Consider the following 27375-nt stretch of genomic DNA (forward strand, 5'->3'; position numbering starts at 1 on the left):
CACCCGACAAATTTTTTTGGTTGCTTTTTGTATTTTTTAACACGCTCAGAATGAAATTTCACCTTTCCGGACACTATACGACCAACACAGCTGCCTGAAAAAGTCCTTAAAAATGTTCTGAAATTTTTCGAAATTTCAAAAAACAAGAAATTTTGCATCCCTGAGGGCGACCGTGGGAGAGCGAGCGGCGAAAGGTGCGATGTGAAACGGCACCCACACAAACCGAAATTCATTTGCCAACACAACTGCCCTAAAAAAGTCCTTAAGGATGTTCTGAAATTTTTCGAAATTTCAAGAAACATGAAATTTTGCATCCCTGAGGGCGACCGTGGGAGAGCGAGCGGCGAAAGAGTGCGATGTGAAGCGGCACCCACACAAACCGAAATTCATTTGCGGATTGTTCCCGGACTCATGAATACGTGGATCGGTTTTAAATTGGGTTCATCCCGCGCGAGCTCCGCGATGGACGCTCCGTTGTGGCTCTCAAGATCGTCCCCCCTTCCGCCCCCGCTCCATCGGGGTGCGTGATGTGACGTGACAGCATTCAGGCGGAGGTGCCGATTCGTACAGGAAAACACGAATTTCGAGGGGAATTCTGCCGTGCCAAGGAAAAACGCCGTATGAACTTTCAGGCGTTGCCAAATTTCCTTTCATAAAACGCAAATTTTCTGGTAAATTTCTGAATATTTTTCTACCAATTTTTATAGATAATTTTGCTCGCAATTTCACCGAAAAGTCCTTAAAATTTCAAGGGAAAATATTCATAACTTTTCTAAAAAACGACCATTTTATCGATGGAAATTTGGCAACTCTCGAATGTTCATACGGCGTTCTTCCTTAGCACGGTAGAAATAGGGGGGGGGGTTGTATGCCGCGATCGGCAACCGTGTCTGAAACTGCCCACAGAGATGTGACCACTCGGTGACGGGCTCCGCTGTGAAAAGCGTTGAGTTGGAATTGTCCACGTAAATGTTGAACCCGCGTGAACGGAATAGCGTGGCGTGCTTCGCGATATATCGATTGATCTGCCGTTTAAACCTATGGGAAAGAATCGATAAACAGGGTGTTCGCAGCAAACACCTAATTTATCGATTCCTTACCACAGCTTCAAATGGGGAGATATCGATAATCGATCATTCACGCCTCGTCGCTGCATGAATGAACCCGTGGACGGGGTTGGAATTTAAAGAGCGAAGTGTATGTTTCTCCATCGAAATGTGTTTTATGATACGGTGGACACGTTTTAACTCGTGCATGAGAAATCAGGCCTTTTTTGTCTGTTAATTAATAATTTAATAAACAATTCAGTTTTATACACAGTCATCTAGTGTAAAACGTGTTTTTCGATGCAACCGCACGCAATCAGGAAAAAAAAGTAGTGCAAAATTTCAGAGAGGAAATTTTATTTTTCTTATAGAAGTGTGCGCTGAGTTCACGTCATGCTATTTCCAAATTTTTATCGGATGTGTGGGAAAAGTGACAGATTTAAGTGGTAGTTTTGAAAACATCATTTTATTCTATTTTTCATTGTAAGGTATCATTGCTTCAGAGTAGTAAATTTCGTAACTGCATTTCAAACTTTTTTCTACGTAGCAGGGTAAAATATTTCACTAGCCCCACCCGATGCCGTTGGCAAAATGTAAATTTTCACGTATAAAATAACGTATGTGCATTTAGTAATTTATCGGGAGGACAAGTTTTGAAAATTCGGGAGAACACTGGCATTGTCGTTCAATTTTAATCAAAGATGAAAAGTCAGAAATTCTTTAAAGTTCAGAAATTTTGATGTCACGTGTAAGTATAACGTTAGGAACTTAAAAACTTGTTAATTTCTTCTTCTCTCCCGAAAACCTTCAGGAAGACTTTCAGAAAATTAATTCCGTAGACTATGGATATAAATGAAAACAAACGCTTACGATGATTTCACTTTAATTTCAAATGCCCTACTAACCTTAGAAAAAATGAATTTAAGTAATATATGTAAAAAGTGAATGAATAGGAAACTAAAAAGACATATCACTGAAATAATGTCCAAGCAAAAGTACTCAAAAAAAGTGGCATCGGCAGTCGAAGGCCTCAAGTAAGATGCACCACCGTGTTTAGCGACGTGCTCTACCCAAAATACCGCTTGGTCCATTCCTCGAGCGGTGAAGTCATGCGATATGGCTGAAAATCTCTTCATGTTCATCGAATATCTGAAATGTTCAATATAGAGGTTAACAGGCATTTCATATTCGTGCAAAAACGAAATCAGATAAAGGGTCAGAATAGAAACACGAAATATACAACCTAGCGCTGAGGTAAAAAAGCGCCAACTACAGCCTGTAGGGCTGGGCCCTCCAAGATAAAAGTCCGAGGGTTATTCAAGGGAACTGAATTCTCTTCTGTCATTTGCCCTTTGTCATGGTCTCTTGTCACTTTGGTATTCATGCATTTTCGTACGTCTTTGAGTGTAAATAGAGATATAGAGATAGAGACACCCCTCCCCGCGTTTGCGTTAAGTAATACTTAAAATACTCCTTATGTATAGTTCTACAAGAAATAGGGAAACTCGGCACTTTTTGACTATTTTGAACAGTCGTACGCTGTGAAATCTCCGAAAGAACAAGCGAACAGGGACGGAATGTCAATATTGATTAGCACCGAATTCTATACAGAATTGGATTTTTTCCACAGTCCTTTTATCATTCTCCTTTTTTTTTGGCATAGGTAACGAAAACGATTCTTACTTTTCATCGAAGAGCACTGTCTCAATAGCGGATTTGACTTTCTCGTATGAGTCGAGATCGCTTGGCAGCAGTTGCACTCCGATTCCTGCATCCACTATTTTATTGACGTTTACCTCTTGGTCTCCAAACCAAGAGATCCCTACCATTGGAATACCATAGTGCACTGTCTCTTGGAAGCTTTGGAGTCCACCTTGCATGATGAAGATTTTCACCTTTGGGTGAGCTGAAAAAAAATGAGAAAAAAATGAGAAAAGAATGAAGAAAGAGTCGCCATTTAAGATGTAAACTGGGTATCAGTATCCTAGCGGAAGTACTATATATAGTGGATATCGCTTATAACGACATTGGTCATAGCGACGAGATCACTGGAAAAAAAACACATTGAATCTAGAGTCCAGACTCTTAAAAACATCGACAAGAAAAAGTACTCTTGATTTAATCAGAATCTAGCTTAAATCAAGAACCAAGCCTCTTAATTTAAGCGGATTTCGTTTTGATTCAAGCACAAATCCGATTGAATCGAGAGTATTTTTTCTTGTCAATGTTTTCAAGAGTCTGGACTCTAGATCCAATGTGTCTTTTTTCCCAGTGATCTCTTCGGCCCCGGCCGAAACTCCATTAGATCAACGTATTTAGGTATCGGATATAACCACGACGCTTATAGGGACATATCGGTCATAGCGACGGAGTTTCCTTCGGATTTCGGATCTCACGTAAGCTGTCAATCCCCGAAGGAAATATTTCAAGTGTTGGTTATCATTTTAAAGCCCAGCTCCGCAATATATGATAGAAAATATGTCGCATTAACTTTAAATGCGGCTCCCTGTGAACCCAAATTGCAGGTAGAAGAATAATTAGGTAACTAGTTTTTCAGGAATCTGGAGGTTTTGGCTCGGAAGGGAGCACTTGAGAACCACTCCATCAAAAGAAAAACTTTTTATTCGACACAATAAATATTCTCCATATTCGGGGTCTATGGCTGAACAGGACGCCCTGTTTGTCATAAGAAAAATACAGTTTCCTTTGTGATGTTCAGTTTTAACGAAGGATAATGATCAGGAATTATTCAGTTTCATCGATTAAAGTTTGTTGAAGAAGCACTGTACCTAAAACACTTTCTTGTGGAATCCACTTTTGGGCGAGGATATTGTTGGATTGCCCCCCAATTTCTCCGTCCAGCTCCCATTTCCATAAAACTCGGTAACCTTGTGGCTGCAGCTCTCTAAAGCACCTCAAAAAGTTGGCTAGCACATTTTCAGGCAATGATTTACTTCTTACGTTGCTCCCGAGACTGAAATATATCACACCAGTTTCGGCGTCGTCAAGCCATTTTTGTAAATTCTGCAAAGTCAAGAATAGTTAAACGATAGAATACCAGTGACAGTTTTTTCCACCGCATCAGCTCATACAAATCAAATAATTGAATTAAGACTCATTTCGGTAACAGGTTAATATAAATATTACGTTTATTTTAGAAAACTAAGAAACGAAATGTGGATCCGAATATTTAGTGGCAAATATTTCTGCAGAATAATGTCAAGTTAGGTCGAAAAGTTCGAATCGCCGGCGGACAATATTCAGGAATATCACTAAGAATAATTGCAAGCTATTTAATTCATTTTTGTTCGGATATTCGTGAGGCTGCATCGTAATCCATCAATTTTTATCCCCTAATCATGTCATATGAAAACCTTCTCCTCTGAGTTGTATGGTCCTTAAACTAGAAACTGCAAACACTCCTATATACTTTCAGTTTGGCTTTATAGCTTTGATCTATTGTTGCACCAAAATGTTCGTGAAACACTGAAACACTCCTGGAAACATTGTCGGCCATAACTTGATGTAGAGTTTTTAATTACCGAGGTGGTCCTCCACGAACGTTCACATAAAAATACATTTAGTCAGTCTTGCTGGTTTCATAATCTTGTTCTGATGCTTGATTCTCGTAGTTCAGCTAAAAATAATAAGATCTATCCAAACAATAACTTTCTACGTTCAATATCAACCGAGATATCGCACTTTGAAAATATCGGTTTATGACCTCATCTCCGCGGAAGTGACACCCTTGGTTTTTTCCACCTTGCTTTCAATTATCAAGGTGACACACATTTTCACTGGTTACCCAACCTGAAACTCGGCTGAAGCAAGGAGAAAGAAACCGAGTGTGTCACTCCCGCGGTGGATGACGTCATAAACCGAGTTTTTCAGGGTTATATCTCGGTTAACATTAATAATCGTTTTATTTTTAACTGATCCACAAGATTCGAGCTTCAAAACACGATTCCGTAACCAGCGCTAGTGGCCCATTATCACAAGAGTTAGTCTAAAATTACTAAAATTACACTGGAAAATAAAACACATTGGATCTAAAGTCCAGGCTCTTGAAAACGTTGGCAAGAAAAAATACTCTTGATTCAATCGGAGTTTTGCTTGAATCAAAACGAAATCCATTTAAATTAAGAGGCTTGGTTCTTGATTCAAGCTAGACTCTGATTGAATCAAGAGTACTTTTTCTTGTCGATGTTTTTCAGAGTCTGGACTCTAGATCCAATGTGTTTTTTTTCCCAGTGTACGGTAGATTCCAACTTAAAACAAGCAGTAAGCTCCAACGCATTCGCGTCGGAAAGCGGCTCTGGCGACGGTAGTTGTAGTCAAGAATGAGGGCCTAGATAAGTGTTAGTTGTTAAACGTTTACGGTTTCCTTGGTAACCTAACCTTTGTTTGCTATCAGCTGATATCGAGTAATATGCCTAGGAAGCTCCAACCACTGCATTCTTCCAAAAAACCGCGAAAACTTTAAAATTCAAAATTTCAAATTTTGAACGTAAAGTACATTTTTTCCATCACGAGATTAAAGCACAGACAAGTTTTGAATTATTGACTGTATCACCATGATTCCAAAAATACACTACACAACATAGCATTGGCTAACAATAAAACAATATGCAATAAAATAAAGTCATGACAAGGTACATAGTCGAAAATGGCGCCGATTTCCATCAACCAACGCGCGGTCTCTCCAATGTAACATGGTCCATTGATACTCCCCAGCTGGGGCCGTCCGGAATAGCAGCTCTAGTGCAAGCACCAGAGCCGCTAAAATTGAATCATCCCGAAAACATAGAAATAACGTTGAAATGTTCGCCTTCAAAAATTACCTGCGGTAGTTTTTCTGGTTGCTTAATATGTAGTGGACCAACTTCGATGACGTTGGGACCTAGAAGTCGAGGATAAAAATAGATCGGGTTGGATGTGATCAAGGAACGACCGATCTTCGACTGCCATTCGCAGCCACCTACAATACTTTCATATTCAGGGCCGTAGACGTCCTTGCAATACCTGCGCGTTGCGATACCCATTTGTTTCTTCAGTTCAGGCACTATGTAGTAATGGATGACCCAATTGTCCAATTTCTGCCACAAACTCATCCGATTCGTGTAGCTACGCGAAGGCTGGAAGGATAGGTGCATTATGCTTCCGAGATGATCCTCCGCCACGAAGTCCGTCGTTATGGAAGACATAGAAATAATCGGCGCAGATTCAGAGAACTCCTTGGCTAATATACACGCGTACGGGATGTAGAGCGTCTCGATGATTATGAGGTCGAATTTGATTTTTTCTGACTTCACGCGCCTGTAACAGATTTTTGATGGGGTGTGAAAGCACCCGGTCCAAACGACACTATCACACGATCAAACCAAGCCTGTTGATTAAACAAGGTCAGATTTCCGGGATTCTGATTGGTTCTGGCCGTAGCGTAGGCGCCAAAAGCCGGGATTTCAAAACTTACAATCCACCCGACCATTGAGAACTCGATGCTGTATCAACATGTGAGGAGATCCTTGGCAATTTGATAGCAGCGCTCCGGCAGGTAGTGGCAGGTGGAGGAACAACCAATAACGGCGTCCACCTTGTAGAATTGATGAGCTCGGATTGATTGCGTAATAGTAGCTTTTAGGTCACATGCAGTTTATTAAGAACCATTCTTTCCCAATTTGTTAGCCAAAAATAAGAGTCTGATTTTCCAGCATTTTGACAAATTGATTTTTCTGTAAAATTGGGTATTTACCGAGTTGGAAAAATTATTTACGGTTTTAGGGCTAATATTACGTGTGTTTGGCCGCATTAAATATCTCGGTTTCATTATCTTCCATTTTTCGACGCCTATCAATCCATTTTGGTGTACACGGTGGATCGGAATATGAAAGGACGAATGTGTTTATCTGGACAAACATCTTTCCCAAAAACAACAGAAAATATCCCCAGGCATGTGTATGTACTCTCACTATTGAAGTCTAAAATGAGTAATTTGTTTGTACTCACTGCGGAATTTCACTTGTACGTTTACCCCTTCATCTTCGTTACTTACCGATTGAACTGCAAAAATGCTTCACTCATAAGCTGCTTCCGTGCGATATCGGCAATAGCAGGCCATAACTCGGGAAGTTTCCATTTAGACACCGGTTTCTGCACATTCACCTTCTCGCTATCATCCGCTTTTTTGTCATCTGTGAAGTACTGGTACGAAAACGAAAAGTCAACGTAGGTGTAATTTTTGTGTTTGTCCAGACCCTGAAACGTAAAATTTTAAGTATGAGTCCTCGAAATGTAAAAATACGAAATCCTGTAGCATTAATTATCTGGTATAAACTAATTTATTATCGTCTTGAAAGTGTTTATGTACACCATTATGTCAGTAGCTTTTTGTGTAATTTTTGTTTGTTTGTTTGTAAGGTGTCAGCGCTACGGGTTAAAATAAGAATTGTTAACTAATATCAACATAAAAATGAAGTATCTACTAGTCGAAGCTTTTCGGCCTTGGCCATTGTCAGGACTTAGCAAAAAAAAAAAAAAAAAAAAAAAAAAAAAAAAAAAAAAAAAAAAACATAGTTCAAATGATTGATTCGGATTCGTATTAGTTCATGCAAACTTTTATCATTACTCAGAAAGTTTGCATGAACTAATAAAAAATATGAATCAGAATCAATCATGTACATTTATTTTTACTTTACTATACCCAAACTTGTATCTTTAGAAAGTTTGCATGAAGTAATATCAATCAGAATTAATCATGGATTGTGTTTCAAACTGTCGTCTCAAACTGTGTTTTTTTGCCCAGTCCTGACGACGGACAAGGCCGAAAAGCTTCTACTAATAAAAAAAACTTTATGTTAATGTTAATTTAAGTGAACAGTTTTTATTTTAACTTATAGCACTGGCCACCTAACAAACAAACAAACAAACAAACAAACAAACAAACAAAAATAAAGAAAATAATTGTTGTGAATGCCGTTGGAGCATTGAATATTTAACATCAAGCATCCAGAAGCATTTACACACTAAGTACCCCGAAACCATATATTAAATCCCTTTAATAATACCAATACCATACTAAATACTTAAACATCAATTTATACAACCGTCGCTAAGCTAGTGCTAATTTTAGAACTATTCATAGAAATATGTTTGAATTATTTATCCCTAAAATGACAATTTTATCGTCTTAACAGATTATTCCTTAAATGTTTGGTAGATCTCGAGGTGATTCTAGCGTTGTGTATAGCTTCTTGAGGAAATGTTTGTTCCTCATCTCAACTATGTAATTGAAAAGGAACAAGTACTTACGGGCACAGCATTTGGGCTCATAACGAAAAGTTTATGACCATCTTTAACCAGCCTCTCCGTAAGGGCTAGAATTCCCCGTTGATGACTGTAGCCAGGACAAGGATAGAAGACCAGAATACTGAAAGCCTTACACGCACTCAAGAATAGAAGTGCTAAGAGACTTGTGCGAATCATTGCTCGTTAGTTTTAATTATGTTCTTATCAGAGAGAGATTCTGGTCTCTAAACTGAAAGAGAGAGGAAAAAAGTCGTGTTACATCCTCTTTTAATTCACCTAATAATCAGCGGAAAAAATCATCGAGTGAGGTAAAGTTTTAACATCGTCAATTGTAAGGTTATATTTGTATCTTTTGCTTGAATTCAAAACGGATCTTAATTTCCAAATGTTAATAAAGTCAGTGTCAGACGAACGTTAAACAACTAATGTTTCGTAACTTAACTGAAGTTTTGACTCACAAAGCAAGACATCCAAAATTTGCAACACTTCATTTTTTTTCAAAACCAGCATTCTTTGGTTTTATTCAACTAGCAATAACAATTCCAACTCATTTACCTTCTAGTACACCTTTAATTGCATATTAAGATTACTTCGAAAAGGGGGATGGTTGGGCATTCAAAACTGGTTTACAATATTTGCAGGTGGGCGTCTATTGCAGCATTATGAATTGTTCTAGGGAGTAGGCGATCGGCGGGTATCCAAAAACCGTCAATTATTCAATGTTATTGTACTTGGTACGTTATAACTCATTATTCAAAACATAATTAGGATTCTCACCGCTCGTCCATTCACTGAGTTATGACACTGTTAGGACATTAGTTCGGTCCAAAACTAATCATTCTTCACTCCACGGTTCCGAGGTTTCAAATCACGCCGTAAACGATTTAAAACACGCCAAAAACAATTGAAGAAAAACAATGATGAAGGTGACGGCTTAGGTTCACTTTATCGTTTGAAAAAAATTCGCGCGCCAAAAAAATCGGAAAGAATTATTAGCCATGGCATAAAATGTTCGCTTTTTGAAATTTAATTAATTCAATATTATAATTAAATCGACACCATGTGAATCCGTCTGGAAACGTACGCTCGTTTCAGAAATATGAGACTCACTAACGGACAGTCCTAGGAATGCAATTTCCTTATGTTCACAGTTGGACTATTTTCGCAAAATAAGTCTATGGTCCCATAGTGTCTCCATGGCAGGTAGGAGTTTTCTGCAATATCGCTTCAAATTAGCGTCAGCAAATACACTCGACTCAGATAAAACACTTCAGCGTATAAATAAAGGTGACACCTATAGCCGAATGTAGATTAAGTATTTCCAAACACTCGTTCAGTTCAAAGTGGCCTACTGTCGTGAGAGAGTGGGAGGTGCCAGTGATAAGAGTGAACCGAAGATAGAAGATAACCGGAAGTAGAAGATAAAAGGAGACTTCGAGGAAGTTGTAGGATTGATGTTGATGTACGTATGTTGGTCAATAAAGTTAGGAATGTGATTAATAAAAAAAACGACTAATTTCTTTTTTCAAGAAATCAAGAGGGAGACGTTCAAAAAAATTGATTCAGTAGACTGCGGGTGGATAAAAATGGAACCGATTATGTTTACGATGATTTCAGTTTACTTTCAAAATGTTTAGCGACTCTAGAAAAAAAATGAGTTTTAATAGATAATTCAAACATTTGATCTCGAATCGTAAACTGTTTCATCCTTTAAACGCATTGCCACAGTTTTAAGGCGATCTGATCGCATCCTATTTGCAAACATTTTTTATACTGATTTAAATGTTGGAGAAAAATTGTTGTCAACTATGAGAATCGTTGTTGAACTCAATCATTTGACAACTTTTCAAGAACACTAAGGGTTCGTAATTTGATTTCCTCGTCGATTCTGTTTTTTCGCAACTACAACCGGATAAATCAAGTGCATAGATATTATTATCTGCCGCCAATGTGTGCTCCTGCTGAGCGGACGCCACGGGCGCCTTCAATTGACGGCCCCGCAACACAACTCCCAAGTGCACGAATAGTTGCATGTCTGCGCCGTGACTCGTCAAACCGTACCATCGCGTCGAGTGGAGCGGTCAGTCGCAGTCCTGGCCTGGCTTCCTCAAATGATCTGGAAGCATTTAATTTAAAAGAATGGGGTTTCCTTTCATTGCATTTTTAACACCTCACGAGTTCATCAATTGTGCTAGCATGTGATGCGACGTTCAATATACATGGTATGGGCCAAATTAACAAAAAAATTAAAAAACAGCTTTTAAGTAACTTTGACACCGAGGCTCCTCCTCCCGTGGAGAGTCACATTTTTCCGATCCGCTTTTATGACTCTCGGGTGAATTATTTTATTTTAATTTTTTCTATTCGACTGAATTTATGAAGAATTCCAATTTTTCATCCATTCCGGAGTCGCTCCTAATAATTTTACTCGGTTTTTTAATTAACGGCAGGTAGCTTTCGGAATTTCACAAACATGAGACTTTGGAGGGTCCCGGAAGGGGGGGGGGGGCTGCTCGAATGAAAATCCCTCTCTGTGTTTGAGTAAGGGTGCATCGTCCATCAACGGTAAATCTTGTTTCCGGGAACACCCAGCGAGTGCAAAATTGCATTCATGACGTGCTAAAAAATAAATTATTTTTATCCTCCCGCGTTATCTTTTTTGTTTCCCTCCTCGGTTGTCCGCTCTAATTCCGCGCTACACTTTTTACATCACAAAACGAATCATCGCAACTCCCCGGTTGCCAACCGACGGAGGAAATTGTGATTTTTTTCTATTTTTTTATTTTCTCTCATCAAATATCGTAAAACTGGGTTTTTTTTTTCTCCGATCAAACTATCCTAAAACTCACTGGAAAAAAACACTTTGGATCTAGAGTCCAGACTCTTAAAAACATCGACAAGAAAAAGTACTTTTGATTCAATCAGAATCTAGCCTAAATAAAAAACCAACTCTCTTAATGAGAACAACTTAATCAGCCAAAATACACGTAATAAAAGAACAACTTAATTTGGGGAAAAGGCTGCAAATAAAGAAAAAGGAATAAACAAAACCCGGGACGTTTCAAAATAATAACAATTTCATTATCAACCGGAAAATAAATTAAAAACAAAAACGAGCCGTCGCTCCGCTGTAATTGCGAGACCGAGACTGATTACCAGGTAAACAGACTCGGCACAGTGCAGCAAAATCAAAGCACACAAGACAAAGATTACAAAAAAGGATGGAAAATTTAATCACCAGCTCCCTCTGGGAGGAAAAACTGGTGATAAGAGGCACAGAGACCATCAACATCAGCGCGGTAATTACAAAGTTTGTTCCTGCGCTTCAACTCTCTTAATTTAAGCGGATTTCGTTTTGATTCAAGCAAAAATCCGATTGAATCAAGAGTATTTTTTCTTGTTAATGTTTTCAAGAGTCTGGACTCTAGATCCAATGTGTTTTTTTTTTTTTTTTTTTTTTTTTTCCAGTGCTGAATATTTTTTTCTGTCATCGAACTATCGTAAAACAGAGTGATTTTAACAGTATGACTGTCTAAAGAAGACAATTTCTCCCATTACTTAGGTCTAACTTCGTTAAGCTCGTGCTTCTTTGAAGGAGCGAATAATATAAATACGTATTTTATTTTTTAAAATGAAAAATTAGTACACAGAGAACATTGATCGATTCTGAAAGCGGCTTCATTTATTGCGCCCGCATTGATTCATATTTCTCCTCCCTCAATATGCGAAGTTTTTTTTTAATTATAAACAACAAAAATTGTCAATAGCATACAGGTTGAGTTAGAGAAAAATGTCGTGGCTTTAAATTTGCTTCTATGTTGTTAAAAGTGAAACACTTTGATATAGTGCTCAAGGTCCATTACGCATAAAATGGAATTTCAATGGTACGTTATGTGACACTACTTTTAGGTGTTGGTACAAAGTTTTTTCATTGGTGTCTCTCGTGACACAAATAATGAATTTTAAAAAATGAAATGACAAATTTAACACGAATATTTTATTTCATTGAAGAGTCATGAACCGTCTAATTTGATTTTATTTATTAAAAAAAAAAAAAAAAAAAAAAAAATGTCTACTATCTAGTACTGTTAAAATCTGCAGTCGTCAGAATCGAATTTTATGTAGAAAATTTGCCAAAACTGAACCAAACTTTTTCCTGAATTCCCTCCTCGTCTAGTGAGTTCACGCCGAACAGGCGATGGTTCCGGTGTGTGACAGTTTTATGCGAGCTTCCCCACTAACAACTTCACAGACACTCTCAAGTCTCCCAGACCCCCGTCGTAAATAGAGAGGCACTTCAGACCATCGCGGATGTAAATGCAGGACGTTGAAGGAAACGGAACATGACCACGTGTTGAGCTGAGGGCGGAAGAGAACAAAGCGAAGGAACCCGAAGCTCCAAGTGCAACTTCGAAAAGCTCGCGTGGGGACGTACTGATTCCGGGTATAAAACGCCGCTCCTCTGACGTAACCGCGTATCTCAATTTCCATATGAACCTCAAAAAGCATAGAGCCATACGGAGAACAGGGCTCACGTGAAAATCGATACACGCCGTCACTCGAGAGGAGCGACGAAAAGTCGGACACGTAATGGAATTAACATTCGTCCGGGAAATTGGAGGGAAAAGTTACTCTCAAAAAGAACGGAGAGGGGGGGGGGGGGGCTCTCTGATCTGGCCTTTGAAGAGGCGTTTTATTGAAGTGGGCAGCGCGAGGGGGGGGGGGGGTTGGGGGGAGCATGTGTTAGCTCACTTGCTATTCATTCCGGCGAGGTCGTTGAGATCCGGAAGTGAGAGCCTGAGCTTTAGTTAATTATTTAATTACGGGACGCTAACGTCGAGCCCCGGAGGCAGAGCACAATTTTTAGAGCTTGACTGTTCGAGGATTAGCCACGGCCGACGCTTATTTGATTACCCTGCCTCCCCCCCCCCCCCTTTGCGGGGGTGACTCGGAGCTTTCGTTACGTTTCCTCCCGGTACTTTCGGAGCCATTAAAGAGGGGTTCTCACGAAACGATGTGGGCGCCGCTCTGGAAAAGTTGGGTCGTTGTGGCCTACATGAGGGGCCAGAAGGGCAAGGCGCTTAAGTGCGGTTTTTGGAAAAATTGAGGTATTAATGATTTCAAGTAAAACTAGTCCTAATGTAATGTATATTCTGTGAATAATTAACCTCCAAATTCCAATTTTTAAGCATCAAAAAGTTAGTTTGAACTTTCTTTCCGCCATAAGGATCTATTTACTTTAGAAAATTTAAACGCGTTTTTCTCGAAGTAGCAAAAACTGCACTTGTGCGCCTTGTCCTCCAAGCCCCTCATATAAGGTCAGCGGGTCGATTATTGAAATTGATAGACAATGCTATAGACAAAGAACACAAAAGGGATATGGAGGGATCCTATTGGTGGAAGCGAGTGGTTGCAATGGACAAAGGACGTAGGTGATATACTAGCTAACGGCAACCCACGAGGGACCCGATAATTAGTCCATCATTTTCTCCCTTAGTCCATAAGAGTCACCCGTTTCCACCAATAGGATCGCTTCTTACTCTCTATGTCTTCTTTGTCTATGACTTTGTCTATCAATTTCAATAATTAGTCCGCAGGGGGGTGACAGTTAAGGACAGTGGTGTGGCGTCCTTTGCCACATATCAATTGATCTGCCGTTTCAACCTATGGAAAATGATTGACGAATAGGGTGTTCGCAACGAATATCTCAATAATCGATTCTTCACCACAGCTTCAAATGAGGAATTATCGATTCACGCCGCGAGACGTGAACGGAATAATCGATCATTCACGCCTCTCTGCTGGTTAAGGAAACATCGGGAAAGTCTGGAAATCGAAAAAACCCTGGAAAATATGGGAAAATTTATCATTTTTATTAAAGATCGTACAAGCGCAAATTTAGCCATTCCAGAGGTAGTCGAAGGATTTTTCTTGTTTTAAGTGAAAAAAATTTCGCCAAAATTAGAGGTGGATTTTTTTTCATTTTTTTAAAAAAAAAAAGTCAGGGAAAGAAAATGTAAAACTAGAAGACTTTAATTTTAAGATCAGCTACTACGCTGACTCACTCAGCATTGAGTTCGAAGATTTCAAGGGTCGATATTTTGGGTAAAGTTAAGACTCTCTCGAGGTATTACATTTTTAAAACCGTTCCTTTATGAAGCTGCACTACTATCGCTCTTCAAAGTTTTGGAAAACACTATCTTTTTTTGCAGCAGTATGGCAGCGTTCCACCTTGTAAAAAGCGATTTACGGCAGTAATTTCAAGCGCTCCTCTCATTTTTGACTCATCCTTTCCCATGAAGTGAAACTCGTTTTTTTTTCGAGGGACATTTTTGTTACTGGAATTGATTTTCCTCCCGTAAAAATTTGATACCGATGAATCCTCAGTAATGAGATGTCTATTTTTGGAGATCTATATTGAGTAGAGAACCTCCAATATCCCCCCCCAGGTCGTAGATCATCATGAAATTAAATTTGATCTATCAACGTTGCTACAGGAGGTTTCGTTTTCTCTCGAACTTCGTGAATATCACATCGAGGTGAAAAAGAAGATACGGCGTACTTACGTCGGAAAAATGACAAATGTTCGCATCTCGCACAAATCAGTTGAATTTTGCCGGTGTAGGTGATACCTCCGCACTGAGAAAAAACTATGGCTTATAAACCTATTAGAGGTAAATATGGAACACCACTAATAGTAGTACCTCTACATATAATAATAGCACATATACCTTAGTTATGGTACGGGGTACCTTAATTAGGTACAGAGACCTTAGTATGGTTCACAGACCGAGAATCATTAGTTTATTTACGACTATTATAGGTGTTCCATATTTACCTCTAATAGGTTTATAAACCATAGTTTTTTCTCAGTGCGGTCAATGTAAATTTCAGCGTAAGTAATAGAGGAAAACTCGATTTAGAACATTCGGACTAAGTACATTTTTCAATGAGGAATCACTATTTTTGCACTGGAAAAAAAACACACATTAGATCTTGAGTCCAGACTCTTGAAAACATTTACAAGAAAAAATACTCTTGATTCAATCAGATTTTTGCTTAAATCAAAAGGAAATCCGCTCAAATTAAGAGGCTTGGTTCTTGATTTAAGCAAAAATCCGATTGAATCAAGACTAATTTTTCTTGTCAATGTTTTCAAGAGTCTGGACTCTAGATCCAATGTGTTTTTTTTTCCAGTGAATCACTATTTCTGGCCAATTTTAGAAACAACATACATGCCATTAGTTCCCCTATGCAAGAAGGTGATTTTACGGAACAGGCAGAGATAGTGGCCCCAAAATTTAATCCACTCGGTCATTATTGCTCTTTTTGGTGGCTCGGGAATCATCGTCACTGCCATAATCACCATGCGCCATGTTGATAAACATGTTTCCCGCCACAGTGTAACGAGAAGGCGAGTCGCCGCCGGAGCAAGGCGCGAATTTAGCTCCTTGGAACATTTCGGACCGCGTCCTCGCCACAAATCAAACCACGTGCTCCGTGCAATTGCCTCCCTTTTGCCCGAGCGCTAATGACAATTTATTGCGGCTCTGCGTAAGCAGCTCCGACGAGCGCTCAAAAGGAACCCTCGCCCCGTTCGATACTTTCCACGGGGGAGATGGGCCGGTTTCGAGCTATCGATCTTCGATACGTATCGATTTTGCCTGATTAATGTCCCAGCCCGTGGGTCCATTGACGTGCGTCCCTTTTTATCGTCCTTGCGTTTGCCAAAACTTCCCGAGAAAGCGGAAGGCCTAAGCTGCCCTGCTCAGGAAAAACGCCGTATGAGCCTTCTGGCGTTGCCAAATTTCCTTCGATAAAATATTCACTTTCGAGGAAAGTTATGAATTTTTTTACTCCAATTTTTCAGGTGATTTTGTTCGTAATTTCACCTGACGTTCCTGAAAATTTGAAGGGTAAATATTCATAACTTTTCTGGAAAATAAAGATTTTATCGAAGGAAATTTGGCGACGCCTGAAGGCTCATACGGCGTTCTTCCTCAGCGCGGAGGTAAGCTCTTGAGACCCGGGCAACGGGTGGTTTATGGGCGGAAACGTATAACGAACTTTGGTTATAACTGCTCGTGACAAATGAGTCGGCCCATTCGGCGGCCGCGTGGCCAATGCGCTTTCGCGATTAATCGATCAGACGGAGGGATCCCAGAAGAAGGGACTTAAATCCCCTACAAAGTTGTATAATCAACTCGAACCATTCAATTTTTCAAAATTATACCAATATGCTATTTCCGTCGAAAATTTGGCCGATTTTTCCGTATGATTTGGAGGATAAACTGTGAAATTTTCGGGTGAGAATGATCAACCGTTTCCTGGTGAAAATTCAATTTACGAGTGGAATCTTTGCAACGTTGATATGTCGTTACGTTCTCGTTTTCACGAGGAAACGACGAATGCGGGTTTTCGGGCGCTTTTAGGAAATTTGGCAACGTTCAACGATCAAATGCGATCTGAAATTAGACCTGGTCATTACGAATTACTCGAGGAGTGGGGCATTGACTGGTGACAGCAGATATTTCCAGGAGGACTGGGTGGATATTTTTACCGTAGTTTATTGGCAATATTTAGGAAACATTAAAACGTGAAATAGGAATAATTGTCTCAACGTGGATAGTGCACGTTTGGTCCTGTTTTGAAAGAAATATCGCTGTTTCAATACAAGTCAAAGCTGTTCACTAGCCATGTATTTTGTACACTGGAAAAAAAAAACACATTGGACCTTGAGTCCAGACTCTTGAAAACATTGACAAGAAAAAGGACTCTTGATTCAATCAGATTTAAGCTTAAATCAAAAGGAAATCTGCTCAAATTAAGAGGCTTGGTTCTTGATTTAAGCTTAAATCTGATTGAATCAAGAGTATTTTTTCTTGTCGATGTTTTTCAGAGTCTGGACTCTAGATCCAATGTGTTTTTTTTTTCCAGTGTATAGTTATGAAGTTTATGATTTTATTTTTCATTTAACCTTGAATATGGATCTATTGAATGTTCTTTGAAGTAGACAACAATTTTGGTTATATGTAATATTTTAAGAAAGTTTCGGTATTGAGTAATTATTATTGGTGAAAGTATTATTCCAATTTTCTTTTCATATTACGTTTTAATCGTCGCATTATGACTATACTATACACTACCATCGCATGTATACAAAAAAATCTGGAAGTTTCATCTCACTAATTGAAAACAAGGTACACTCATGTATGGATTCAGAGTATCAACGTGAATGAATTGCAGAACAAAAATTGCGTCTCAAAGCATCATCATCATTATATTTTCGTACTCCCTCATTACATAGTTACTCGACACGTGGAGCGTGGATTTTGAAAGTTTTTGAAATATATGTCTGCCAATTCGGAGGTCATCAGGAACATTAAACATTGAAATGTAACGAATGACGTTAAATTTTAATAGCAAATACCAATTAGATTGACTTATGACACTCGGTTTTGGCAATTCTTCAGACTTTTAATGAGAATTTGATTCGATTAAAAATGTTTTGCTAAATTTTAAAGCTCACCGGTTGTGCCACAATGAAGTACCGTAATTTCTCTTTGAAATTCATCCGTAGTCCACCTCGAGTCCACCAATATCCACTATCCTGATGCCAAGGATTTCGTATAAACATAAACTGTACTACAGATGAAGGAGTTCAAATTTGTTTTTAAAGAGAAAAACATGAGATATCAGCATAACTGAACAAAGTTTCTGAGACAGAATTATAGCCAAATGAGAAAACCAACCATAATGATTGTGTGTTACCCAAGTAGCAGTGATCAGGATAAGTCGTGATTTAATCGGAAAATCTATCTCGATTTTATTGACGTCGATGTATTGAAACATTAAGGAATAAAAGATTGAGATTAATTGCAATTGTATAGCATGCATTTGCTGTAAAATCCTGATTTTATCGACGGAAATTAATTGCAATATTATTTATGCAGAACATAAATTCGTGTTAAATTAAGATAAAATTTCGATATTATTGAACACGATTTTACAGAGATAAAATGGCGACAAGATCTATAATAATGGCTTAGATGTTAGTGATCCTAGCGATTTTATCGCCAAAAATCGTACAAAAAAATCGCAACTTGGTTTCAAAATATCGCGATTTCCGTTTGAAAAATGCTACTTGGGTACAGCGTGACGGGAGGAGCGAGTTGTCATGCTCGCAATGCATTTACTGTTCTAAATATCATCAACGAAAACTCAAAATGTCATACACTGAGAAAAAACTATGGTTTATAAACCTATTAGAGGTAAATATGGAACACCTATAATAGTCGTAAATAAACTAATGATTCTCGGTCTGTGAACCATACTAAGGTCTCTGTACCTAATTGAGGTACAGGTACCATAACTAAGGTATATGTGCTATTATTATATGTAGAGGTACTACTATTAGTGGTGTTCCATATTTACCTCTAATAGGTTTATAAACCATAGTTTTTTCTCAGTGTACATCAACATTCATCCTCCGCGTTTATACACCTAGAAGATTCAGCTCCCATTGACAGACCAACTGATCCCCACCGACCCATATGCTTTTATCCACATACTAAAATGCTGCATTGAAAATATTGATAGTATTCGAATTTGCTTAACCTTTCAACTCTTGATTTTATTTTGTTTCAGGATATTCTATGTATCTCACGACTCACAAGATCTCAAAATATTTAGCTACATTGCAAGAGACGGGTCAACTAATGTATTTAAATGTAATGTTTTCAAATCTAGTAAAAAGGTAAGCTCTATTTCTTACTTTTCATACTTTACATTGAATACTCTTGTTATGAAGCTCTTTATCTTTCAACCTTTATCTAACCTGGGTTAGTTTTAACGTGTATTTTGTACCCTTTGTAATTAATTATGAATTGGTTTGCCAATGAATGCGTACCATTTTGTCTTTTGCATTTTGTGCTCTTTATTGTTAGTTGTTTATTGGTTTCCCAATTTATTTAATTTTCATCGGTTGAAACTGGCATGGAAAATGGGAATCATACAACGAATTCCAGAAAAATTACGCGTTCATCTACGAAATCTAAATTAGCTGCAGAGATTCAAAAGCTCCGTAACTGAGAAGCACTCATCCTGTACCGTGCTCTTCAATGGGCCACCCACTTGACAAGATATTAGTCAAAGCTCGTTTCCTCTTCAAAATCTCACGAGATAAACGAATAACATTACATGAAGTCTGGAAATCGACTTCTAAACAAGATAAAGGTGTTGAGCATTAACACCGATTAAAAGGCAAGAATACAAGTGACGTCATTTGTATGGTCTAACCTCCTTTCGAGCTGTGTTAAAAATGCTTGTTCATTTCTCGTTATCAGTAGTTAATTTTCGAACACCCTGTGTTGTGAGTCTTTTTCGACGTAAAATTTTGAACACTGGAAAAAAAAGACACATTGGATCTGGAGTCCGACTCTTAAAAACATCGACAAGAAAAAATACTCTTCACGGAAAAAACGGGTGGAGGATCGGGTACTGCGGCGCAGGGCCTGGCCCCAAACCCGGGTAGGTGACATTGCTTCACCTAAACCTCGGAGGGTCAGGCCCAAGCTGAAGGTAGGGTCCAGCCCTACCTTCATATCAACGCCGAGCGTAAAAAATCCGTGCTCTCGCATGGATTCGAACCCGCATCGCAGAGATGGTAGACCAGCGCGGTACCACCAGGCTACGAGGCTTCGATACTCGAGGCGGCGAATTTACGCCTCTTGAGTGCAATTCCCCCTCTCGGCATATCAATGACACCTGATCATATGGGCATCAGTCCTCAACTGGCGTTCAGCGAGAAATGACGTTATTCGCTACTCCTGCGCATGCGCGCGCATGCGCAGTAACTAAAACCTCAAAACCCAGTCGGTGGCAGCGTTCGCAACTAGCTCATGGAGGTGTCGTGCCTGTAATCTGTAGGGACGTGAGCTACCTCTCACTGCCCTACCTCTAGTTAGGGCCCCATCCTAAACTCGTTTTTTCCGTGTTGATTCAATCGGATTTTTGCTCAAAATTAAGAACCAAGCCTCTTAATTTGAGCGGATTTCCTTTTGATTTAAGCTTAAATCTGATTGAATCAAGAGTATTTTTTCTTGCCAATGTTTTCAAGAGTCTGGACTCTAGATCCAATGTGTTTTTTTCCAGTGAAGAGGAAACATGTGACGTCTAGTTCGGACCTTGTCCAGTCGCCCATTGGACGTATTTCTGCCAAACGGAACTACGTGCATTAAGACATGAGCCCTGAGACCCATACGAATATGTGCCTAACAGGGCTCACGTCATTATGCGCACAGTTCCGTTCGGCAGAAATGCGTCCCATTGAGGTACGTGGTCATAGAGTTGGACGTATTTATGCTAAAATAAACTATGTCGCACGCAAAACCCATGCAGATAGTTCCTTTTATCATAAATACGTCAAGTTGAGCCCTCGGACAATCTCAAAAAGTGTTACGGCATCCTCGAAAGCTCCCGAAAGCCCGCTAGGCCAAGAATCGACTCCCCAAAACGACGGTACTAATAAACAATGCAACCCTGCGGTTGTAAACAACTTTTAACATGTTTTCAATTAGCTTAGAATTGGCTTCGTGACACGTTGACGTTTCGGCGGAGCGGCGCACGGTGGATCGAGTCAATCGCAGAAGTCGAACAAAATTTTGGAAACTTTAAACGCTTATAACTCCGTTTATTCAAAACTTTGAGACTCTTTAAGTGGTTTCATTGGTTTTATCGTGAAATTTTCTTCCAGAATCATTCCTGATAATTTAAAATTTGACATTTTAAGTATCAAAATTAGATGTTTTAGTAGAAAATTTCATGTCCGAGCTCTCTACTTGACTCAACCCCGTGTGCGGCGCGGCGCGTCGCGTCGGTTGCCGCGAAACGATGTCTCGGTTTCCCGAGGGAGCATCGGGACACGGACGCGATACCTCCACCGAAATCCAAGGAGCGTTCTGGCACAAACCGTCGCTCCTCTGACGTAAGGGCGTATCTCGATTTCAACATGAGCCCTCTTCCCCATATAACTCCATGCGTTTCAAGGCTCATGTGGAAATGGAGATACGCCCTTACGTCAGAGGAGCGACGAAACGGCTTCCGCGCCTCAATGCTGCCGTGCTAGGGAAAAACGCCTTATGAACATTCGAGAGTCGCCAAATTTCCCCCGACAAAACATGTATTTTTGACAACATTCATGCATATTATTCCTTGAAATTTTTGGATATCTTAGATTAAATTGCGTACAAAATTATCTGAAAATTTTGGAGTATAATATTCGCGATTTTTTCAGTCAATTTGGTTTTTATCGGAGGAAACTTGGCAGCGTCTGAAGGCTCATGCGGCGTTCTTCCTTAGCACGGCAGAATGGCACATTGCGTCGCGCTATTTCTATCGCCGGCACACGGGGATCAACCCGGTGGATTGTTAAAAATAATTTACTTGTCAGAGGATTTTTGAAAATGAGAAGATACATCGCGGAAACGAACGCCGTGTTCGTTAATGGGTGACAAACGTTAGCTTGTTCGCCGCAGTCGGGCTCGCGTTTGCGTCGTTCCTTATTAAATTTGTTTTCATTCCATTCTGCGGACTGATCATTGGAATTGATAAACAATGAGACAAATGGAAAATGGAGCGATGCTATTGGTTGAAACGGGTATTGGTTATTGTAGATTAAGGGGACAATAATGGACTAACTTAAGGGTCCCTTGTGGGTTGCCGTTAGTTCATCCATTTTTTATCTCCTTTGCCTATCGCAACCAACAGCTTTCATCAGTAGGATCTCTCCGTATCCCTTTTGTCTTCTTTGTCTTTAGTTTTGTCTATCAATTTCAGTAATCGACCCGCATGTGGTACTCAACAAAACCGAATCAACCCGCGGTTCAAGTAATCAAAATCTTTTTTGTAGCCATGCAAAGATTCGCATTCTGGACCGAGGGCTTCTAAGTCTGGACCGAATTTCGGTCTCTAAAACCAAAAGTTTGGTTACCTCGATCCGAAACTTTTGCGTTCCTTTTTATAATTGGAAGACTTTCTGCCAAACGGAAACAGAGACAAGTTGGAAAGAAGGGATATCGACGGTGAAACTACCAAACCACGTATCTCGGTTTGCGACGTCGCAGACTTCCTATCATTCTTTATTTTTTAAATAGAGAACTACTCAACGTTAGTTCGTGAAAACTTCCATGATTTTTCCTCTATATGCGGAGAAAAATCTGTGAAAATTGTAAGGAATGATATTGATTTGATCTCCTTCAAAAAAATAAAATGTGAGTGGAGATTTTTGAACACCGCAAACGAGATACGTGGTCTGGTATTTCACCGTCGATATGCTCGTTAGTCGAGGGCTGTAAGAATGAATGGGAATCAGACGTATTTCTACCAAATGGAACTGTGTGCATCATGCCGTGGCCCCTGAAATGCATACATTCTTATGGGTCTCAGGGCCAATGTCATACTCCACATAGTTCCGTTTGGCAGAAATACGTCCAATTATAAAGCGCCAGTTACATCAGTATGGAAGATCAGGACGAGAATCTTGACGTCCGGAGTCTTTAACTCTTGAGCTCTGTCTACAACACTCGTTTTCCATGCTCCCGGCTCATGAGTGTCGCATGCAGTTTGCGCTTGGTTCCGTTTGGTAGAATGTAAAATCCCGCTTTTCCGTTCCCCCGAAGGTGGTTCACGCCCACTTTTACATTGTTTCCTATGCAGCGCACCACGAGCAAACCCCATCTTCCCTACCCGTCTGCTAGTTCCGTTTAGCAAAAATACGTCCATTTACGAACCTTAAAGTTTGGTACACTGGAAAGAAAAACACATTGGATCTAGAGTCCAGACTCTTGAAAATATTGACAAGAAAAAAGACTCCTGATTTAATCAGATTGAAGCTTACATCAAAAGGAAATCCGCTCAAATTGAGAGGCTTGGTTCTTGATTTAAGCTTAAATCTGATTGAATCAAGGGTATTTTTTCTTGTCGATGTTTTTAAGAGTCTGGACTCTAGATCCAATGTGTTTTTTCCCAGTGTACCTGCATATAATCAAGTTGTTTTCTCGGTGCAGAAAATTGCAGGCAAAGTGGGTTTTCTCCTTTGGGAAGTCGGTGACTCGGCGGTGCGCGGCGCTGAAGTTCCGTGGAATGCATCCAAAAGCGGCGAGAGAAAGACGCCCAACGTCACTTTATTTATACCCACGAAAGCAGTGCCATACACGCCGCCGTCCACTGGCAGACTGCTTTTGTTGCGTTTTGATTTCGCCGCCGACAACGACACCGCTGCCATCCCGGCTCTTTCCCTCGTAATAAATTCTGCACGGAGCGTGTCTCGAGTCAGTGTCAGTGTCTTGTCCCACCAAGGGCAGCCGTGGTGCATGTGCATAGCGCCACTCGCCGGGACCAAGGAGTTACAAGGGTCTTCCGGAAACCCACGTCACCATCTGCTTCCGTCTGTTCTTTCAGACATCCCAGAATGGATTTTTAATCGCTCTGTAGACAGTGTCGGTCTAGCTCGAAAATCCTAGACATGCTGATACGTTTTCGGGGCCCCTTCCTCTCAGGTGGGACCTCGTTTAACTAACCCGAAGTCCTCTTTCATGTGGGTTTTTTAAGTTTTGGGGAACCTGCCGGGGCCCTCTGAGCCACCGGTCAGAATCTCTGGGGGTGCTGAAGCACCCCAGCAACCCTAGCCAGATCGTCCCTACTTATAAACAAAGTATGAATTAGACTACGTTTCTCAATTAAAAATTGCAATTTCTATAAGCCCATCCGAAAAAACACTCATGTTCATAGAGAAATGACACTTACGGCTTTTCTTAACTGATCCAAATATTGTAGTTCCAAATTGCAAAATGCAGTTTAGTTGGAGCAGCACACACTTTCCTCTTCAAAATTTCACCCTGAAAATCAATTACATAATGGTCACAATAGGTCTAGAGATCAACCTCAGAACGAGATTAGATTGATCGTCGCTTTCTGAATAATTTTCATCCTAAGAATCACGAAAAATCATTACCCTTGTTTAGCCCTCGATTATTGTCTTAAATCGAATCTTTCCGGATCCTTTTCCGGAAAAATTTAACAGAAAAAGATTCACATGCCCCTATGCAGGGTAATCACTCACCCTTTGAAGAGCCATCGGGAATGATCTCGGGAACTTCCTCACTCCCATTCCCATGCTCTTGAGTTTCCCGGGAAAGTTTAACTCTTAGCCTCGAAAAGACTCCTGATCGAGGCATCGGCTTCGTTCTACCGGTAATGCAACTTTTCAACGTGGACGTAAAAGCGGCAACGGACCATCGACGTCAATGTGTCCCTTGCTGGGCGGACACGTGAGCAGCAGACGCGAGGTAGGCGCTACTAGAGTCCCTTTATACTGAGAGTCAAGACAATTCGGCTCATGGATGTCACAAACGGGAATAAAGATTACAGAAATTGAACGTTTTTCGTAATCTTTGATCGGGCCATTCTCAAATGCCTTTCTCCGTTCCTCCTCTCATTCCGTTTGTTCCTTGCCGAACCCGTAATTCCCTGGTCCATTCCAGATTATAATCTTTGCAATTGGTGAAAATGTAATCTTTATTCCCGTTTGTGACACTGTGGAGGCCTAAAATACGGGAACCAATCAGAAATGGATTCAAATTGTCTTGACTCTCAGTATAAAGGGACTCTAGGCGCTACGAGCTGGTGGCTGGTCCGTTCGCAATCGGGATTCGCTCGCGGGTGTTGGCGCGCTTGCAAGTCGCAACGGCGCCCGAGTCAGGGCAGGGTGCGATGTTGACCGCCGCTCACAGCCACAGCATCCCCGTCGAAACGAGGGGAACACGTGAACGGACCCCGACTGTCCTGGCCACCGTGTCCAATTGACACGTCTCGTTGCTACCGTCTCGAAACAGTATTTCAAGCGCTAATTATACCCAAAGTTCGCAAATATTTGTGCGCGCATTCTTCGAATATTTCGAACTAAACATGTGCGAGTCAATGGTGACGTCTCGAACTGAGAGAGAATGAGTCTGGTGCACGCAGTAGGTACAAGTAGCACAAACGGAACCAACACAACATGGAAATAAAGCAAGGGAAAATACGCGCGTTCATGACGGCGCAGAGATACGACTATTCGTACTTGATGGATGTCCGTGTTGTATATATACCCAATTGAAGTCGCAATGGCGTGAGGCGTGAACTTGCAATACGCTCCCAATAAGGTATTATTATCGCTCAAATGCGGAAGAAATGTTGAAAAATGAGGTCAGATTACTTATTTTCTGCATATTCGGCTGTGCTCCTCACGTGGCCCTTAAAGCATCACTTCAAATGAGACAGACGGAACCAACAGTAGTAACATAGTAAAACAGCATGTACTCATAAAAAGGTATGACTCGGAGACCCATAAAAAATTGCTCGGAAATTCCTAATTTCTAACCAAAGTGACGTTTACAGTATGGCTTTCTGAGCCATACCTCATTGTCGTGAACCTATAAGCATGGCTCCACCAACTATATTTTATGACTCCATGATCCATAACTCGGCCGGTAAGCCACTCTTCCCATACTTGTTTTTTTTGAGAGTAGGAAAGGACGCGCGTTGATTACGGCGCAGAGATACAACTATTCGTGCTTGATGGATGTCCGTGTTGCGTCTCGAAAATGGAAGGCGCGATGGCGCAAGGCGTGAACTCGCAGTGCTCCGCTGCCGTCCAAGAGCTGTCGATCAGATATGTGCGATGGTTTCATTCATTAGTGAATATTTGAGTTAATACCATAGCTGTTTACAGGTCGGTCGGAAATTAGGTACTTGTATTTATCTGTCTGTGGAAATAGTGTTCATAATTACTTCTTTGACAACAATTATCTCTCTGCCACACTAAGACCATCGTTGAAAACTATGGTTCCCTTCCTAGCTGCATCTAGAATCCCTTAGTACTGAAAGTAAAGACAATACGAATCCATTTATGATTGGTTCCCGTATTTCAGGCCTCCACAGTGTCATAAACGGGAATAAAGATTACATTTTCAACAATTGCAATGATTACAAACTGGAATGGACCGGGGAATTAGGAGCACGGTAAAGAACAAACGGAGTGAGAGAAGGAATGGACACGGAAAAAACGAGACTAGTGTTGAGCACTACTGGCCGTTTAGTGGGGAGTAGTTGAGGGCTGGCGTCTAAGCGCTGTACAGCTCAACGCCGGAAGGCAGTTCAGGTGGGCACTGAACATCAGTAGTGCCAATCAGATGCCGCGAGACTCAGTTGCGCTTAACAGGTGTAAATTCACGCTTCAAACGTCGGAGTCTCGATAGCCTGGTGGTAACGCGCTGGTCTTCCACTGACACAACCCGAGATCGGTCCCAGGCGGAGGCGTTTCATATTTTACGCTCGCTCCAAAGTCACTTTAGGGCTTGACACTACTTTTTCCTTAGTGACCCAGCCTCGAGCTGTTTAGTGCCCAGCACTCCTCTGACTTGCTGGCTCCATTTGACCTAACCCTCGTTAGTGCCCAGCACTAACATGTAGGTCCCAACCCTAAGCTCGTTTTTTCCGTGGAGGCAGGAATTCGGGAATGAGTTGATCAAAGATTACGAAAAACGTTCAATTTGTGTAATTTTTATTCCTGCACTGGAAAAATTGGAGTGGATCTTTGGATCTGGAGTCCAGACTCTTAAAAACATCGAGAAGAAAAAATACTCTTGATTCAATCGGATTTTTGCTTAAATCAAGAACCAAGCCTCTTCATTTGAGCGGATTTCCTTTTGATTTACACAAAAATCTGATTGAATCAAGAGTATTTTTTCTTGTCAATGTTTTCAAGAGTCTGGACTCTAGATCCAATGTGTTTTTTTCTCCAGGGTGTTGGTGACATCCATGATCCGCGTTTTTTCAACTCTCTCTTTAAAGGGACTCCAGCTGCATCTATTCATCTGCATCTTCCACCTTTTTGGCTGATTCAGAAACGCTGTCAAAAGCATCATATTCTTTATCGTTCAAATTCCGAACCGTTTACCGCGTTTCCCTTACCGCAACGAGCGAG

The 27375-nt window shown here is 40.5% G+C and overlaps 2 protein-coding genes across 3 annotated transcripts in view; one reads left to right on the forward strand and one right to left on the reverse strand.

Annotated features, from left to right (window-relative positions):
- The window catches only part of LOC109033274 (carboxyl-terminal PDZ ligand of neuronal nitric oxide synthase protein), a 297183-nt gene that overhangs the window by 206452 nt on the left and 63356 nt on the right, over positions 1 to 27375 (forward strand). The window contains exon 5 of the mRNA XM_072297894.1: positions 18999 to 19107. Coding sequence (XP_072153995.1) covers positions 18999 to 19107 — 109 coding nt within the window. The remainder of the gene's footprint in view (positions 1 to 18998; positions 19108 to 27375) is intronic.
- Positions 1898 to 9657, reverse strand: LOC109033275 (UDP-glycosyltransferase UGT5). 2 transcript variants are annotated; one of them, XM_072297885.1, is made up of 7 exons: positions 8907 to 9657; positions 8355 to 8580; positions 7099 to 7301; positions 5888 to 6362; positions 3836 to 4070; positions 2730 to 2952; positions 1898 to 2195 (listed from the first exon to the last, which is right to left on the reverse strand). In XM_072297885.1, the coding sequence occupies exons 2-7, from the start codon at positions 8526 to 8528 to the stop codon at positions 1913 to 1915; spliced, it is 1593 nt and encodes a 530-aa protein (XP_072153986.1). In that variant the 5' UTR covers positions 8529 to 8580; positions 8907 to 9657; the 3' UTR covers positions 1898 to 1912. The 2 variants fall into 2 exon arrangements, with proteins under 2 accessions (XP_072153986.1, XP_072153985.1); XM_072297884.1 differs by having other exon boundaries at positions 9129 to 9656.

The sequence above is a fragment of the Bemisia tabaci genome, chromosome 3 (assembly GCF_918797505.1).
Source record: "Bemisia tabaci chromosome 3, PGI_BMITA_v3".
In the NCBI taxonomy this organism is placed as follows: Eukaryota; Metazoa; Arthropoda; class Insecta; order Hemiptera; family Aleyrodidae; genus Bemisia; species Bemisia tabaci.